The 14,398-nt window shown below is 44.3% G+C and overlaps 1 protein-coding gene across 1 annotated transcript in view; it reads left to right on the plus strand.

The window, feature by feature from the left end:
• The window catches only part of itga5 (integrin, alpha 5 (fibronectin receptor, alpha polypeptide)), a 66,864-nt gene that overhangs the window by 40,756 nt on the left and 11,710 nt on the right, over positions 1–14,398 (plus strand). Inside the window, 4 exon segments of the mRNA XM_028452458.1 lie at positions 121–176; positions 467–624; positions 3,622–3,759; positions 13,505–13,572. Coding sequence (XP_028308259.1) covers positions 121–176; positions 467–624; positions 3,622–3,759; positions 13,505–13,572 — 420 coding nt within the window.

The following is a 14,398-nucleotide window of genomic DNA, read 5'->3' on the forward strand; positions in this document are numbered from 1 at the left end:
TGAACTGTTTAATGATTTGCACTATTTAATCATGTAAAGCACATTGACTTCCCTTGTGTGTGAAATACGTCTCCCTTTCCTTCTCTCACTAAGTTCTGTTTCTTTTTCTTTCCCAAACAGTGTCAACCTGAGTTTCTGCGTCTCAGCCGATGGGAAACACCTCCCAACAGACCTGGGTGAGCCACTTTTTACACATGTGCACTTAATTATGAGCTGGGAAACGCTGAAGAAGCCACTGGTGGTAATGTTTTAAATCTCGCAGCGTGGGTAGGGTTCAACACTCTGCGAGATCATGTAAATTTGTGGATTATGTTATTGAATTAGAAGAGTGCAGAACATCCCCTTAAGGATCAGCGTCCGCCTGTTAGTGATAAAAGCCTCTCTAATGCTAATGACAGTAATGCTAAAGCCTGACCTTTATTGGGCTTCTTTATGGAGCTGTAACTTTATCTCCACTGTGCTGCAGATTTCCAGGTGGAGGTACGCCTCGACAGTCACAAGCAGAAGCAGAAAGGAGGCGAGAGGAGAGCTTTGTTCTTTGACTCTCAGCAGCCGTCGCTGCAGAGGAACGTCAGGGTGCGTCACGGAGAACGTGTGTGTAACCACACCAAGATCTACCTGAGAGTGAGTTCTACCTTTAACGCACTAACGTCTATGGGGCGCACATTAGAACGCTGCACATGCTAAAATAAACAGAAACTACGTTTCAAAAACTTATGTTAACTTTTGTACGATACTTTTTACCAGATTTACAGCAATATTTAGAAATCTAATGTCAATTAGGGGTGTGTACTGCCTGGCGTTTGGCGATAGGATTTGTATCCCGATACATAGGTGACGATACGATATATCCTGATATTAAAGTATAAGGCAATTATTGCAATTTTTTTTTTTTATATATATATATATGACTTTAGAAACAACTAATCTGTAAATGTGTACACCTTCATGAGAATATTATGTATGAAATATATTTTATTGGCATATTTTACACTCAAAACAATGGCTTTAACATGCCATGTGCCAACAACGTAAAATAAAAAAAATAACATACTGTGGCTTTTAAACCAACTTTGACTTTAGTGCAACTTAACTTTAGTGCAGCTTAACTTTAGTGCAACTTAACTGAGGTTTATGTCTAGAACAACAAATAAATACAAAAAGTACTTTATTTTTAGATTTTATTGATAAAACACAAGCTGGTCAACATGTCCAGGTTTCAGCTCTTCTTTGTTCAGTTATAATGTCTCCTGTAGTGGAAAAAAACTTTCAAGGTTAAATAAAGGTTAAAAAAGAAAATAACAATAAAAAAAATTAACATTTTTTAAAAATTAATATGAATTTAGAATCGATTCGAGAATCGTGCGACGTATTATCGCGATATATCGCCTAATCGATTTTTCAACACCCCTAATGTCAATATTAAATCTAAATTTGAATTTTAAATCTAAATGTTAATTTTAAACTCAATTCAATTCAACTTTTACTTATATAATGCAAATTACAACAAAGTCATCTCAAAGTGCTGAACAAAATATAAAGTCCATAGTAAGAAAGAAAGAACCCAACAAGATCCACATGAACAAGCATTTAGTGACAGTGGGAAGAAAAAAACTCCCTCTTTTTTATAGGAATCAGAATCAGAATCAGAAATGTTTTATTTGCCATGTACAGTTTTGAGGACAGTACAAGGAATTTGACTTGGTGGTTGGTGCACAAAACAAGCAACAAAAAGAAATAAAAGAAATAAAAACAAAACAACAAAGAACAACCCAGCAACAATAATAATAATAATAATGATAATATAAAGGATGAGGGATAAATAAAGGATAGATAGAGAATAAAGGATAAATAGGATAAATATAAATATATATATATACAGTGCAGCATGCTATCAAGCTGGTGGAGGTGGTGATCGGGTGGTGGGGGGGGGGGGGGGGGGGGGGGGGGTTCAGTGGGTGACTTGGGGTGTGTTCATGTGGATGGTGGCAGAGGGAAAGAAGCTGTTTTTTGTGTCTGGAGGTTCTGGTCCTGATAGACCGAAACCTCCTTCCAGAAGGGAGAGATTGAAACAGTTTATGACCGGGGTGGGAGGGGTCGGCCACAATCTTTCCTGCAAGCCTCAAAATCCTGGAGGCGTACAGGTCCTGGAGGGAGGGCAGATTGCAGCCGATGACCTTCTCTGCAGAGTGGATGATACGCTGCAGTCTGGCCTTGTCCTTGGCCGTAGCTGCAGCGTACCAGATGGTGATGGAGGAGCAGAGGATGGACTGGATGATGGAGCTGTAGAAGTTCACCATCATCTTTGTTGGCAGACTGAACTTCTTCAGCTGCCGCAGAAAGTACATCCTCTGCTGAGCTTTTTTGATAAGGGAGCTGATGTTCAGCTCCCACTTGAGGTCCTGAGTGATGATGGTCCCCAGGAAGCAGAAGTACTCCACAGAGCTCACTGTAGAGTCTCCCAGGGTGAGGGGGGTGAGGGGGGCTGGGTTCTTCCTGAAGTCTGCTATCATCTCCGTTAGAACCATATTCAGAGGTGGAGAACATCTGGTTCCACTGGTTGGTTAGTGAACAGAAGGGCAAACAGTTGAATATTATATCTAAATCTAAATGTTACATACTAAATCTAAATGTTACATTTAAATCTAGATGCTAAATGTTAAATATAAATGTTAAATCTAAATATAAATCTTGAATACAAATGTTAAATGAAAATCTTAAATGTTAAATGTAAATGTTAAATCTAAATATAAATGTTGAATACAAATGTTAAATGTAAATCTTAAATGTTAAATGTAAATGTAAATCTAAATCTAAATATTAAATATTAATGTTGAATGGTAAATCTAAATGTAAATGTTAAAATTTAAATCTACATGCTAAATGTTAAATCAAAACATAAATGTTAAATGTACATTTTAAATGTTAAATCTAACGCGAACGAGCTCGGGTTAATGGGTTTTTTTTTTGGTACTTCCGGTGAATTTGCATTTTGGCTAAATATTTAGTTTCATCTTGACAATTAGATGACATTTAACATTTAGATTTAAATTCAACATTTGACATTTAGATTTAAATTCAACATTTGACATTTAGATTTAAATTCAACATTTGACATTTAGATTTAATTAACACATTTGACATTTCGATTTAAATTCAACATTTGACATTTCGATTTAAATTCAACATTTGACATTTAGATTTAAATTCAACATTTGACATTTAGATTTAAATTCAACATTTGACATTTAGATTTAACATTTAGATTAAAAATTTAAGATTTACATTCAACATTTAGATTTAAGATTTACATTTGACATTTACCATTTAGATTTAACATTTATATTCAATATTTAACATTCAGATTTAAAATTAACATATTTTTACCAGAAAAATATCATCACAAATATTGCCGTAAATCTGGTTAAAAGTAACATGAAAAAATTCACGTATGTTTTTTAAAGGTGGTTTATTGCTAAATGTTGCTTAAAGTAGCGTTTATTTTAGCACGTGCTACTTTACAATCAGCGCCCCCTACACGTAAACAGTGAACTGAAGCTGCTGTGAGGTTGTGTTGATCCTGCTGCTGATGTTGTTGTTGTTGTTGTTGTGTTACTTTAGGAGGAAAAGGACTTCAGGGATAAACTCTCTCCGATCTACGTGTCTTTGAACTTCAGCTTAGATCCTCAGGCTGCTGCAGACGCCCACGGACTGAGGCCGGTCCTCAACTATCAGACCACAAACCTAATAGAACAGAAGGTACGTTAGCTTCCTGTTCACGTTGGTACACTGTGTGACTGCACATGATGAGTGGAATTAATAAGGTACATGTGGTTCAGAGCTGCACTCAGTAATAGATTCTCTACCAAACAATAACTATTCTCTGATGAAAGAAAGAATCTGTTCTTTGGAATTAAAGGATGAATAACTCGCCTGGGAGGAATTCCAGGAAAGTGTCTGGAAAGCGTGTTTAGAAAAGGAAAATGTGAGGGAGTAGGGACGGCCTTCCTGGCCTGCTTAGCTCCGCCCCCAAACTAGGGAACAGTTGGTACCAGGATGGACAGTTCACACAGTAAACACATCAACCCAGTAACAGGACCAGAGGTGTATAAGTAACCTGACAAAAGTAACTGAGTAAAAGTAACAAAATACAATAAGTATAAGTAAAAGGTAAAGGAGTGCACGTCAATGAGCTTTTATTTTGGTACTTCGGGTGAATTTGCATATTAGCTTAAATAGTTTAGTTTCACCGTGACATTTAGATTTAACATTTAGAGTAAACATTTAACATGTTGATTTTGATTTAACATTTAGAGTTAAATTTGATTTAAGATTATATTTAGATTCAACATTTAACATTTAGATTTAACATTTTGATTAAGATTTATCATTTAAAATATAGATTTAATATTTAGATTTAGATTTAACATAGTTATAAACAACTAAGTAAAAGTACAAAAATACTTAAAACAGCTCACATTTAATATACTTAAGTATTAAAAGTATAAGTAAAAGTAAAGTTTTTTTTAAGTTTTAGTTTTTTAAAAAGATCAAAACAGCTATAAATGTTCTCTCCTTGATCTCTTTATTTAAGAAATTAAAAAGATGTGTGTGATAAAACGTGTTCCTGAGATGCGTTCAGGGTCCCTGGGAAATCTGGACATTTTGATGAGTTTAGAATCTGTGCGCAAACTGGAAGTTGTTCTTTTCATGCTCTTGGACACGCCCATTCCAGATGATCTATATTCATATTTCAATTTGTAACGAGTAAAAAGATGGCAAAAATAAAAGTAACTGGGTAAAAGTACGTGTGTTAACAAAAAGTTACACACTTCACCGTACAATAACGATTAGATGTCAGAGGAAATGCTAGGTGCGGCCACTCGGTTGTAGTTTTGACCATAATCGTGACCAATCCAAAGACTCCCACCAGCATTCCATCGACCAATAATGACCAACGTCGTTGATATGGAAACACAGGAAGTGCAAGGAAAACATTTACGCTAAAATTAAATCACTTAGGGTCTGATTTACATAAAAAAACATGTGCTAACACGTGTTACAGATGATCTACTAACCATTGAGGACTGTCTGTCATTAGCAATTAGCACGTTAGCCTCTGATGAATATGTAATCTGGGGATTCTGTCACGTCGTGCGTAGTATTAAGAGGAAGAGATGAAAACAGATCAATTTAACACACACCAATGTGGTTTGTCAATATAAATGTAATTTTACATAGTGTCCGATTCAGCGCTTTTTATTTAGTATCTCAGGACCTTGAGGGAAAAACCTTTAGAAATGAACAAGTGCTCCTTATATTTATATGTTAAGTAGGAGAGTGGGAGATGTCAGCCTGCCAACACGTTTCAATAGTTTGGATTCATAAGTGCGAATGTACGGAACATTAACACGGAACGTTAGCATTAGCCTCCATCACACACATGATGCCCATTGACTTTCCACATGTGCTTGGAGGATGTGCCAGTCGTGACTTTCTTGAGCTAAAGTGAGAACGAGCGAGTCTCTCTTCATCTTAACGTGTACCACATGTATAAGAGATGATCTGATTGGAAACTCATAATCACAGTTTCTAACACCAGAAAAAACAGCAGAGTTGGGTTTGGATCAACATAGCAGCAGATTATTCAGATTAGTAACGCTCACAATTGCAGGATTAAGGATTTTCATGTATTTCATGTATTAGTGTTTTTACCTTTAAAGCTGCTGGAGACAATTAAAAAAAAAAAAAAAAATCAGAGAAAGACACAGTGATGGCTTCATCGATCAATAAATCAAAGATTGAATCTTTGTTTTAATCTCTACTGTAAACGCTCTCTTATTGACAGAGTTGGAAACGTTTGGTGCATTGTGGGATGTGGAGGCCCATAGACCAGGAGTTCTCAACCTTGGGGTCAGGATCACATTTGGGGAGAAACTAAGAATTTTTTAACACTTTGAACTATTTTTTGCTTATTTTTACTCTTTTTATGCAACTTTTCATATTTGAACCTATTTTCATCACTTTTTCTTACCATATTTTTGCTCTTTTTAATGCATTTTTACTACATTACTCCCATTTCTGACGCTTCTACATCACATTTCAATGCTTTTTTGGGAACATTTTCAGCACTTATAAACCCTTTCCACCACTTTTCCACCTAATATCACATATATTGACCCATTATTGTCACTTTTAACCTCTTTTCACTATATTTCATGCTTACGTTTGCCAACTTAACCACATTCATGATTTTCCCCGTCTATAATTCCCATTTCTGACAGTTTTAAACCAATATTGACACTTTGAACCCATTTCACCACCTTTTCCACCATTTTGGTCACTTTGAACCCATTTTATTTCTGATTAAAACAAGGATTGAAGATGACTATAATAATAATAATAAACGTTCCTGGATAACAGTGTGTGGAAGGCAAGGCAAGACAGAGGCGCGGAGAGAACGGAGTAGATGCCAGCGGTTTATTGTAGGACTTCACTACAAGACAACACCACCATATATACAAGACTTCCTGATTGTGCAACCAATCCCACCGTGACACATACCCTGGCCAATCTGGCGATGAGTGCCCCTAGTGGACCGCCACACAGGCCCCCCCGAAACGACAGAATGGGCACCAGGCACAACAAAACCCGCACCAACACGTCAAAGAAAGGACAACATATCAAAAAACAAAACATGAACCCAGAACGGGCAAAAGCACCTCAAGTCCCCCGAGGAGGGTCTAATAGGACGACCATAACGGCTGACTCGAAAAGTCCCAGGAGAGTCAGACACCAGCATGCGCGGGGGGCCGACCACGACGGCGGCGGGCTTGACCCGGACGATGGGGCACACCCGGCAACAAAACCAGGCGGGGAACAGAGTCCGTAGCAGCAGCAGGAAGCAGCAGAAGCAGGAACAGCAGCAGGAGCAGTAGCAGCAGCAGCAGGAGGACGACCCCGGCGAGGAGGCAGGGCCGGAACCATCACCCGTCGGGGTCCTGGTGAGCAGGCTTCAGACGATCAACAGAGACCCTCTCCAGGCGACCACCAAAGTCAATGTACAAAGTTCTTAGGCCCCGCCTCCACAACCGAAAGGGCCCATCGTATGGAGGGTTGGAGCGGGGAGCGGTGGCCACCATGTCCGGGAGAAACACAAATCTCGATGACAGGAGATCCCTCGTCACTCGGAAACGAGGCAAGACAGTGGTGCACAGAACCGGAGCCATCGCCCCTTCGGCCCCCTCAATGGGCAGACGAGGGGCCTCGGACCAGCCGGAGCCGAGGCAGCAGGCAGGAAATCCCCGGGACCTCAGAGGCTGCCCATACACCAGTTCAAGCGACAGAAGACTGAAAGATCCTCTTTGGGAGCAGAGCGCAGGCCCAACCTGACCCACGGCAAAGCGGTCAACCCAGCCCCATCCGTGAGGCTGGCCCGAAGAGGCGGCCTTGAGGAGCGATGGAAACGCTCACAGAGGCCATTCGCCTGGGGGGTTGTAGGCCGTAGTGCGATGGAGCCGCACCCCCAGGCCCACAGCCTATGGCGTCCCACAGCCCCGATGTGAATTGGCCCCCCTGTCCGAAGTCAAATCCGCAGGTGTGCCGAACCGCGGAGACCCAAGCAGAGATGAAGGCCCGGCCCACCACGTCGTCGACGTAGATTCCAGGGGCAACCACCTCCGGCCACCGAGTGGTTCTATCCACCATAGTCAGGAGATGCGTGCAGCCACGAGAAGGGGGCAAGGAACCGACCAATCCACGTGCACGTGGTCAAAAACGCCTTTCCGGCACCAGAAAAGGCTCCAGCGGAGCCATGACGTGTTGGTGGACCTTAGCCCGCTGACAAAGGCACGCAGGCAGCGGCCCATCCTTTGACGTCTCTGCGCAAACCCTGGGCCAGACGAACTTAGCGCTCACCAGCTTCACAGACGCCTTAACACCCGGGATGAGACAAGGCGTGAACAGCATCGAAGATCCTGCTACGCCAGCCTACAGGAACCAGAGGCCGCGGCTGTCCGGTGGCCACGTCGCACAGCAGAGTGGTTCCATCCTCATGGCAGGGCACGTCCACGAGCTGTAAAACCCGTCACAGCAGAACGACAGGCCTGGAGATCTGCATCGCATCCTGATCCACCGCCATAGCCGAATAATCCAAGCCTAGATGCACAGAGGAAACCAACACACGAGACAGACAGTCCGCCACCCCATTGTGCTTACCAGCAACGTGTTGAATGTCCGTGGTAAACTCTGAGATTGCGGCCAGCTGCCGCTGCTGGCGGGCAGACCAAGGATCCGAGACTTTGACCAGGGCAAAGGTCAACGGCTTATGATCCACAAACGCCGTGAACCGGCGGCCCTCCAACAGGAAACGGAAATGACGAGTGGCGAGGAAAAGAGCCAGGAGCTCCCTGTCGAACGTGCTGTATCTCCTCTCTGCAGTGCGGAGCTGCCTGCTGAGAAAGCGAGGGGCTGCCATGCTCCAGCCACCCACTGCTCACACACCGCGCCCACAGCAATGTCCGACGCATCTGTAGTGAGAGCCAGTGGAGCCGAGGGAGAGGGATGCGCCAACAAGGCAGCCCCCGCCAGAGCGGCCCTGGCCGCCTCGAACGCCTGCAACCTGTCAGAGGACCAGGCCACTTCCTGCGACCCCTTCATCCCGCGAAGAGCCTCATACAGGGGATGCATGAGGTGAGCAGCACGAGGGATGAACCGATTATAAAAGTTCACCATGCCCAGGAACTCCTGGAGCTGCTTGACAGTAGACGGGCGTGGAAAACCCGTAACTGCCTCCACCCGTGCAGGTAGCGGAGCAGCCCCCAGCGAGGACACCCGGTGGCCGAGGAAATCAATGTCAGAGAGCCCAAACTGACACTTTGCTGGGTTGACAATCAGGCCATGAGAACTCAGCCGCCTAAACAACAGACGCAGATGCTCCAGATGTTCGGCTGCCGAAGCACTGGCAACCAAAATGTCATCCAAATAAACAAACAGAAAAGGTAAATCCCGTAACACAGAGTCCATGAGTCGTTGAAAGGTCTGCGCGGCCCCCCGCAGGCCAAAGGGCATCCGCAAAAATTCGAATAATCCAAATGGGGTTATAATAGCAGTTTTGGAAACATCCGCTTCATGCACAGGCACCTGATGGTAGCCCCGCACTAAATCCACTTTGGAAAAAACGGAAGCTCCAGCGAGCTGCGCAGAGAAATCCTGAATGTGCGGGATAGGATAGCGGTCTGGTGTGGTGACAGCATTCAGCCGCCGGAAATCACCACACGGCCGCCACCGCCCCCCCGGCTTGGGCACCATGTGCAGAGGCGAGGCCCATGGACTGTCGGAGCGCCGTACGATCCCCAAGCGCTCCATAGTTGCAAACTCCTCCTTCGCCAGGGACAGCTTAGCAGAGTCCAGACGCCGCGAACGAGCAAAGACGGGCGGCCCAACTGTAGGGATGAAGTGCTCCACGCCGTGCTTAGCGACTGCTGCCGAAAACGTCGGCACAGTCAGATCAGGAAACTCAGCGAGGAGGCGCTGATATACATCCCAACAGCGAGAACCCGGGGCAGGGCCACCGGTTCAGCCCCCCCCAAAGAGCAGGGGTAGGTGGAGAACGAGACAGGGTCAATCAAACGGCCATTAGACACATCAACGAGCAGCCCATGAGCACACAAAAAATCTGCACCCAAAATAGGCACAGCGACTGAGGCAACCACAAAATCCCACAAAAACTGACGTCCAGAAAAAGAAACAGTCACTGACCTGGAGCCAAACGTACGGATGGTAGTACCATTAGCCGCACTCAGCGGGAGTCCCCGGCTGTCACTCAGCACATCGACGGCAGACGCAGGCAGGACGCTCCTCTGGGCGCCGGAATCCACCAACCAACGCCGTCCCGACACGTCATCCACGACAAACAGCAGCTTGGCCACCCCGCCAGCGCCCACAGCCGCTACTGAGCACTGGCCCTGGCGTTTCCCTGAGCCAGAAAAGCACACGGCGGCACGCAGCGCTTAGCCTTAGCACCGAACCGCCGATGGTAAAAACAAAGCGCGTCCTCCCGCCGGCGACGGTCCGTCACCGCGGCCACAGCGCCCACCTCGTCCGGCGCCGACCAGGAAGGCTCAGGAAGCAGGGCATGCACGCCGCACGGCCGGTTAGCCAGCAGAATCCGGTCCGCCTCCTCCGCCAAACCCCTGTAGTCCTTGGTAGCAACCAGCGGCGAGCTCGCCAGCGCAGTACGTACAGGAGGCGGCAGCTGACGGAGGAAAAGCTGCACAAACAAAAAGGAAGCATCCCCCGAACCGAGCAACGCCAGCATGTTCTCCATCAGCTCCGTCGGCTTACCATCCCCCAAACCGTTGAGGGACAGGAGCCGGTCGGCCCGCTCGGCATCCGACAGCTGATACAGCCTTAAAAGCAAAGCCTTAATAGCGGCATATTTACCGTCCGCCGGGGGTTCCCGCAACACGCACATCGCCCGACGCGTAGTCTGAGCATCCAGAGCAGCGACAACATGGTAGTAGCGGGTGTCATCCACAGTAATCCCACGAAGCCGAAACTGAGCCTCGATATGCTGAAACCAGGGCTCGGGGTCGTGCTGCCAAAACTCCGGAAGCTTAACAGTAGCCGCATAGACCGCAGGAGCAACAACCGGCGCAAGCGGAACGGCATCGCCAGCGGCAAGCGACATGGTCGAGAGCGGAAAAAGAAACTCACGTCGAGGTCACCAATGTGGAAGGCAAGGCAAGACAGAGGCGCGGAGAGAACGGAGTAGATGCCAGCGGTTTATTGTAGGACTTCACTACAAGACAACACCACCATATATACAAGACTTCCTGATTGTGCAACCAATCCCACCGTGACACATACCCTGGCCAATCTGGCGATGAGTGCCCCTAGTGGACCGCCACAAGTGGATATTATTCAGATGAATAAATAAATGTGGTTATCACAGATTCATAGAACAATAGACCATCATTTTACTGACTTTATGGATGGACCCCAACAATCTGACCCCCTTTATTCCCCCTTATAGATGGTCCTGTCTCCACATGACTGTTCTTCAATGTTCATGTCTGTGTTCAGCCATCTTCAGCTACAGTGGGGGTCCCCGCTCTCTGGAACCTTTATTTTGACAGGTCATAGCCTGAAAAGGTTGCGAACCACTGGCCTACAGGACTCCACATCCCACAATGCAATGCGTTAAACTTTTCCTACAACATCAAAGTCAAGGGATAAGGACTAGAAACTAAATTGAACCAAAGAAACATAAGGGATTTATTCACCTGCTGTCATCAGTCGTGTTGGAATTCCAGGGTCTCGACGTGCACCGTTAACGTGCGCTGTGCACGTGTGACCAGTTAGCATGCTGGTTACTCTGGTGTCCATAATTAGAGCCTCTGTCATGGAGTAATGAGAAGGCTGACCCAGCGCTCTCTCTAATCTCATCTATTTATTATCCTCACCGTCCTGAGCGTCGTCTCATCTCACTGTCACCATCGCCACGGCAACCCACAGGGCCTCCCTTGAAGCTGCTCTGCCACAGGTTCAGTGGTTTCTTTCTGCACTGTAATCTCACACAGATATCCTCTGTCAGCATGTTGTTGCTCCACGCTGTAGGCCCCGCCCCCTCTGCATGATCACATGGTGGTGGTGCAGTGTGTGGTGAGTGTGTGGTTGGCCACACTGGGCTGTGATGTGGAACGGTGTAAGTGCAGAGACTCACTCACAGGTTGAAATGCTGATTCATCTGTGAGCAGCGTGCACACTACACACTACACACTACACACTGCACACTACACACTACACACTGCACACTACACACTACACACTACACACTGCACACTACACACTACACACTACACACTACACACTGCACACTACACACTGCACACTACACACTACACACTACACACTGCACACTACACACTACACACTGCACACTACACACTGCACACTACACACTACACACTGCACACTACACACTGCACACTGCACACTACACACTGCACACTACACACTACACACTACACACTGCACACTACACACTACACACTGCACACTACACACTACACACTGCACACTACACACTACACACTGCACACTACACACTACACACTACACAATACACACTACACACTGCACACTGCACACTACACACTACACACTACACACTGCACACTACACACTGCACACTACACACTACACACTACACACTACACACTGCACACTGCACACTACACACTACACACTGCACACTACACACTACACACTACACACTACACACTGCACACTGCACACTACACACTACACACTACACACTACACACTACACACTGCACACTGCACACTGCACACTACACACTACACAGCTGTTACACGTGATGACCTCACCAGGTCAGAACCCGTCCCTCTGAGTCTCTGTGACGTACTCTTATGATTAGCCCAGGTGTGTGTGTGTGTGCGTCCGTCCACAGGAGGAAGAAAGAATTAGTCACACACACGTCCAGTCGTGTAACTCAGCCTGTAAACATCTGATATTTATCTCACAACTATAATTATAATTCATTCCAAATGTAGAACGAGGAGCGTGTTTGTAACGATGTGTCATCGTTCCTGTTCCTGTGGAGCTCAATCATTAAAACTTCCTGTTTAGTGATTTTAAAACTCTTCACTGTTGTTTAGAGAAAAAGAACAACTTTTATCAGAATAAATGTGATTGTATCTGATCTGAGGGTCACACGATCAACATTATGTATTTATTTATTTAGAATATTGACCAATCAGAGCATTAACACAGGAAACAACATCATTTTGTGTGTCTTTGTTGCTGTTTTATGTGTGTTTAGAGTCTTTTAATATGTTTTTGGAGTCATTTTGTATGTTTTTTTTGATTTTGTATATTTTACACTTATTTTGTGGTTTTTGTTGTTGTTTTGGAGAAATTTTGTATTTTTCTCTTTAATTTTGTACATTCTTTCTCATTGTCTGTGTTTTTGTTGTCAGCATTGTATATTGTTGGAGTCCTTTTGTATATTTTTCTTTCATTTTGTATATTTTACTCTTATCTTGTGGTTTTTGTTGTTGTTCTGTGTGTTTTGAATACATTTTGTGTGTCTTTGTTGCTGTTTTATGTGTGTTTGGAGTTTTTTTAATATGTTTTTTATACATTTTTCTGTCGTTCTGTGTCCTCATGTTGTTGTTTTATGCATTTCCTGATTATTTTTTGCCTGCTTTTGTTGTCGTTTTCTTCATTGTTTTATTTCCACTATCTACAAAAAACAAATTCCTTGTATTGTGAAAACTCTGGTTGGGAACAAACTTTTTCTGATTCTGATTTTGCTTCATTATCTTCATCAGTGACTTCATTAGTGGGTGTATGTAATGTTTTGTGTGTTTATTCGGTTCACCAGTGAATTGTTGTATTTCTCAGTAGGAAAGCTGTGTGAATGCACATCAGTAAAGCCTGATGAATTCATTAATGGAGTGATTGATTGATCTTTTAGACCCAGATCCTTTTGGACTGTGGAGAGGACAACATCTGTGTTCCTGACCTGAAGCTTCTCGTCCAAGGGTGAGTCTCTTCATTTTCTTTTACAGGTTTAGAAAATAATTTATCAAAAAGCAAATATTAACACTTAATGAACTCTTTGCCTCAGCTGAATGAGAATATTGGAGTTTTAGCTTTGTTTAGCGACACGGTGAAGGTAAAGACGAACAGATGAACGTGGTCTTCTCTCTGCCACACTCTCATTGGAACAATCTGTTTGCATTTTCCCTCAGAATAACAGCCTCCCTTCACTGCTCTGTCATTTTGATTTCACATTCCTATATTTATCTACCATCTGCCTTGGTTTTCTTTTATTTTTTTCCACCCTATCTCTGATTTATCACAACCTGCTCCGTACGACTCAAACTCACTGTGAAATTATTCCCTATTGTTGTTTCTGCTGCTCTTCAGTAAATCCTGCAGCATTTCAGCCGCTCTAGCTTTGGTTTCCTTTGAAAGTCTTCCTGGTTTGGGTCAGAGTGAACATGTAAACATAGTGTAGAGAGATTCACAGCTCTGACAGAGACGCTAGTAGTGTAAAAACACCGTAAAACATCCACAATGGAGAAATATGGATATCTGTTTGAGCAGAAATGTGACATCAGTGATAAGAACCAAATTAAACTAGTTTACTAATACGCAAGTAGACTTAACTAGAAAGTGTCATTAGTACTAGCAGTAAGAACTAGCAGTACTTCATTTGTATATGGTCTGCTAGTGCTACTAGTACAAGTTCTGATGAACAACAGCCGGGCCCAGAGAACATCTCCGCACCGAATAGCACGAACCGTGTTCCAGAGAATTCAGTCAAATGACTCACTTCCAACGAGTAAAATAAATGAAATTGTGT

The sequence above is a fragment of the Gouania willdenowi genome, chromosome 7, assembly GCF_900634775.1.
Source record: "Gouania willdenowi chromosome 7, fGouWil2.1, whole genome shotgun sequence".
In the NCBI taxonomy this organism is placed as follows: domain Eukaryota; kingdom Metazoa; phylum Chordata; class Actinopteri; order Blenniiformes; family Gobiesocidae; genus Gouania; species Gouania willdenowi.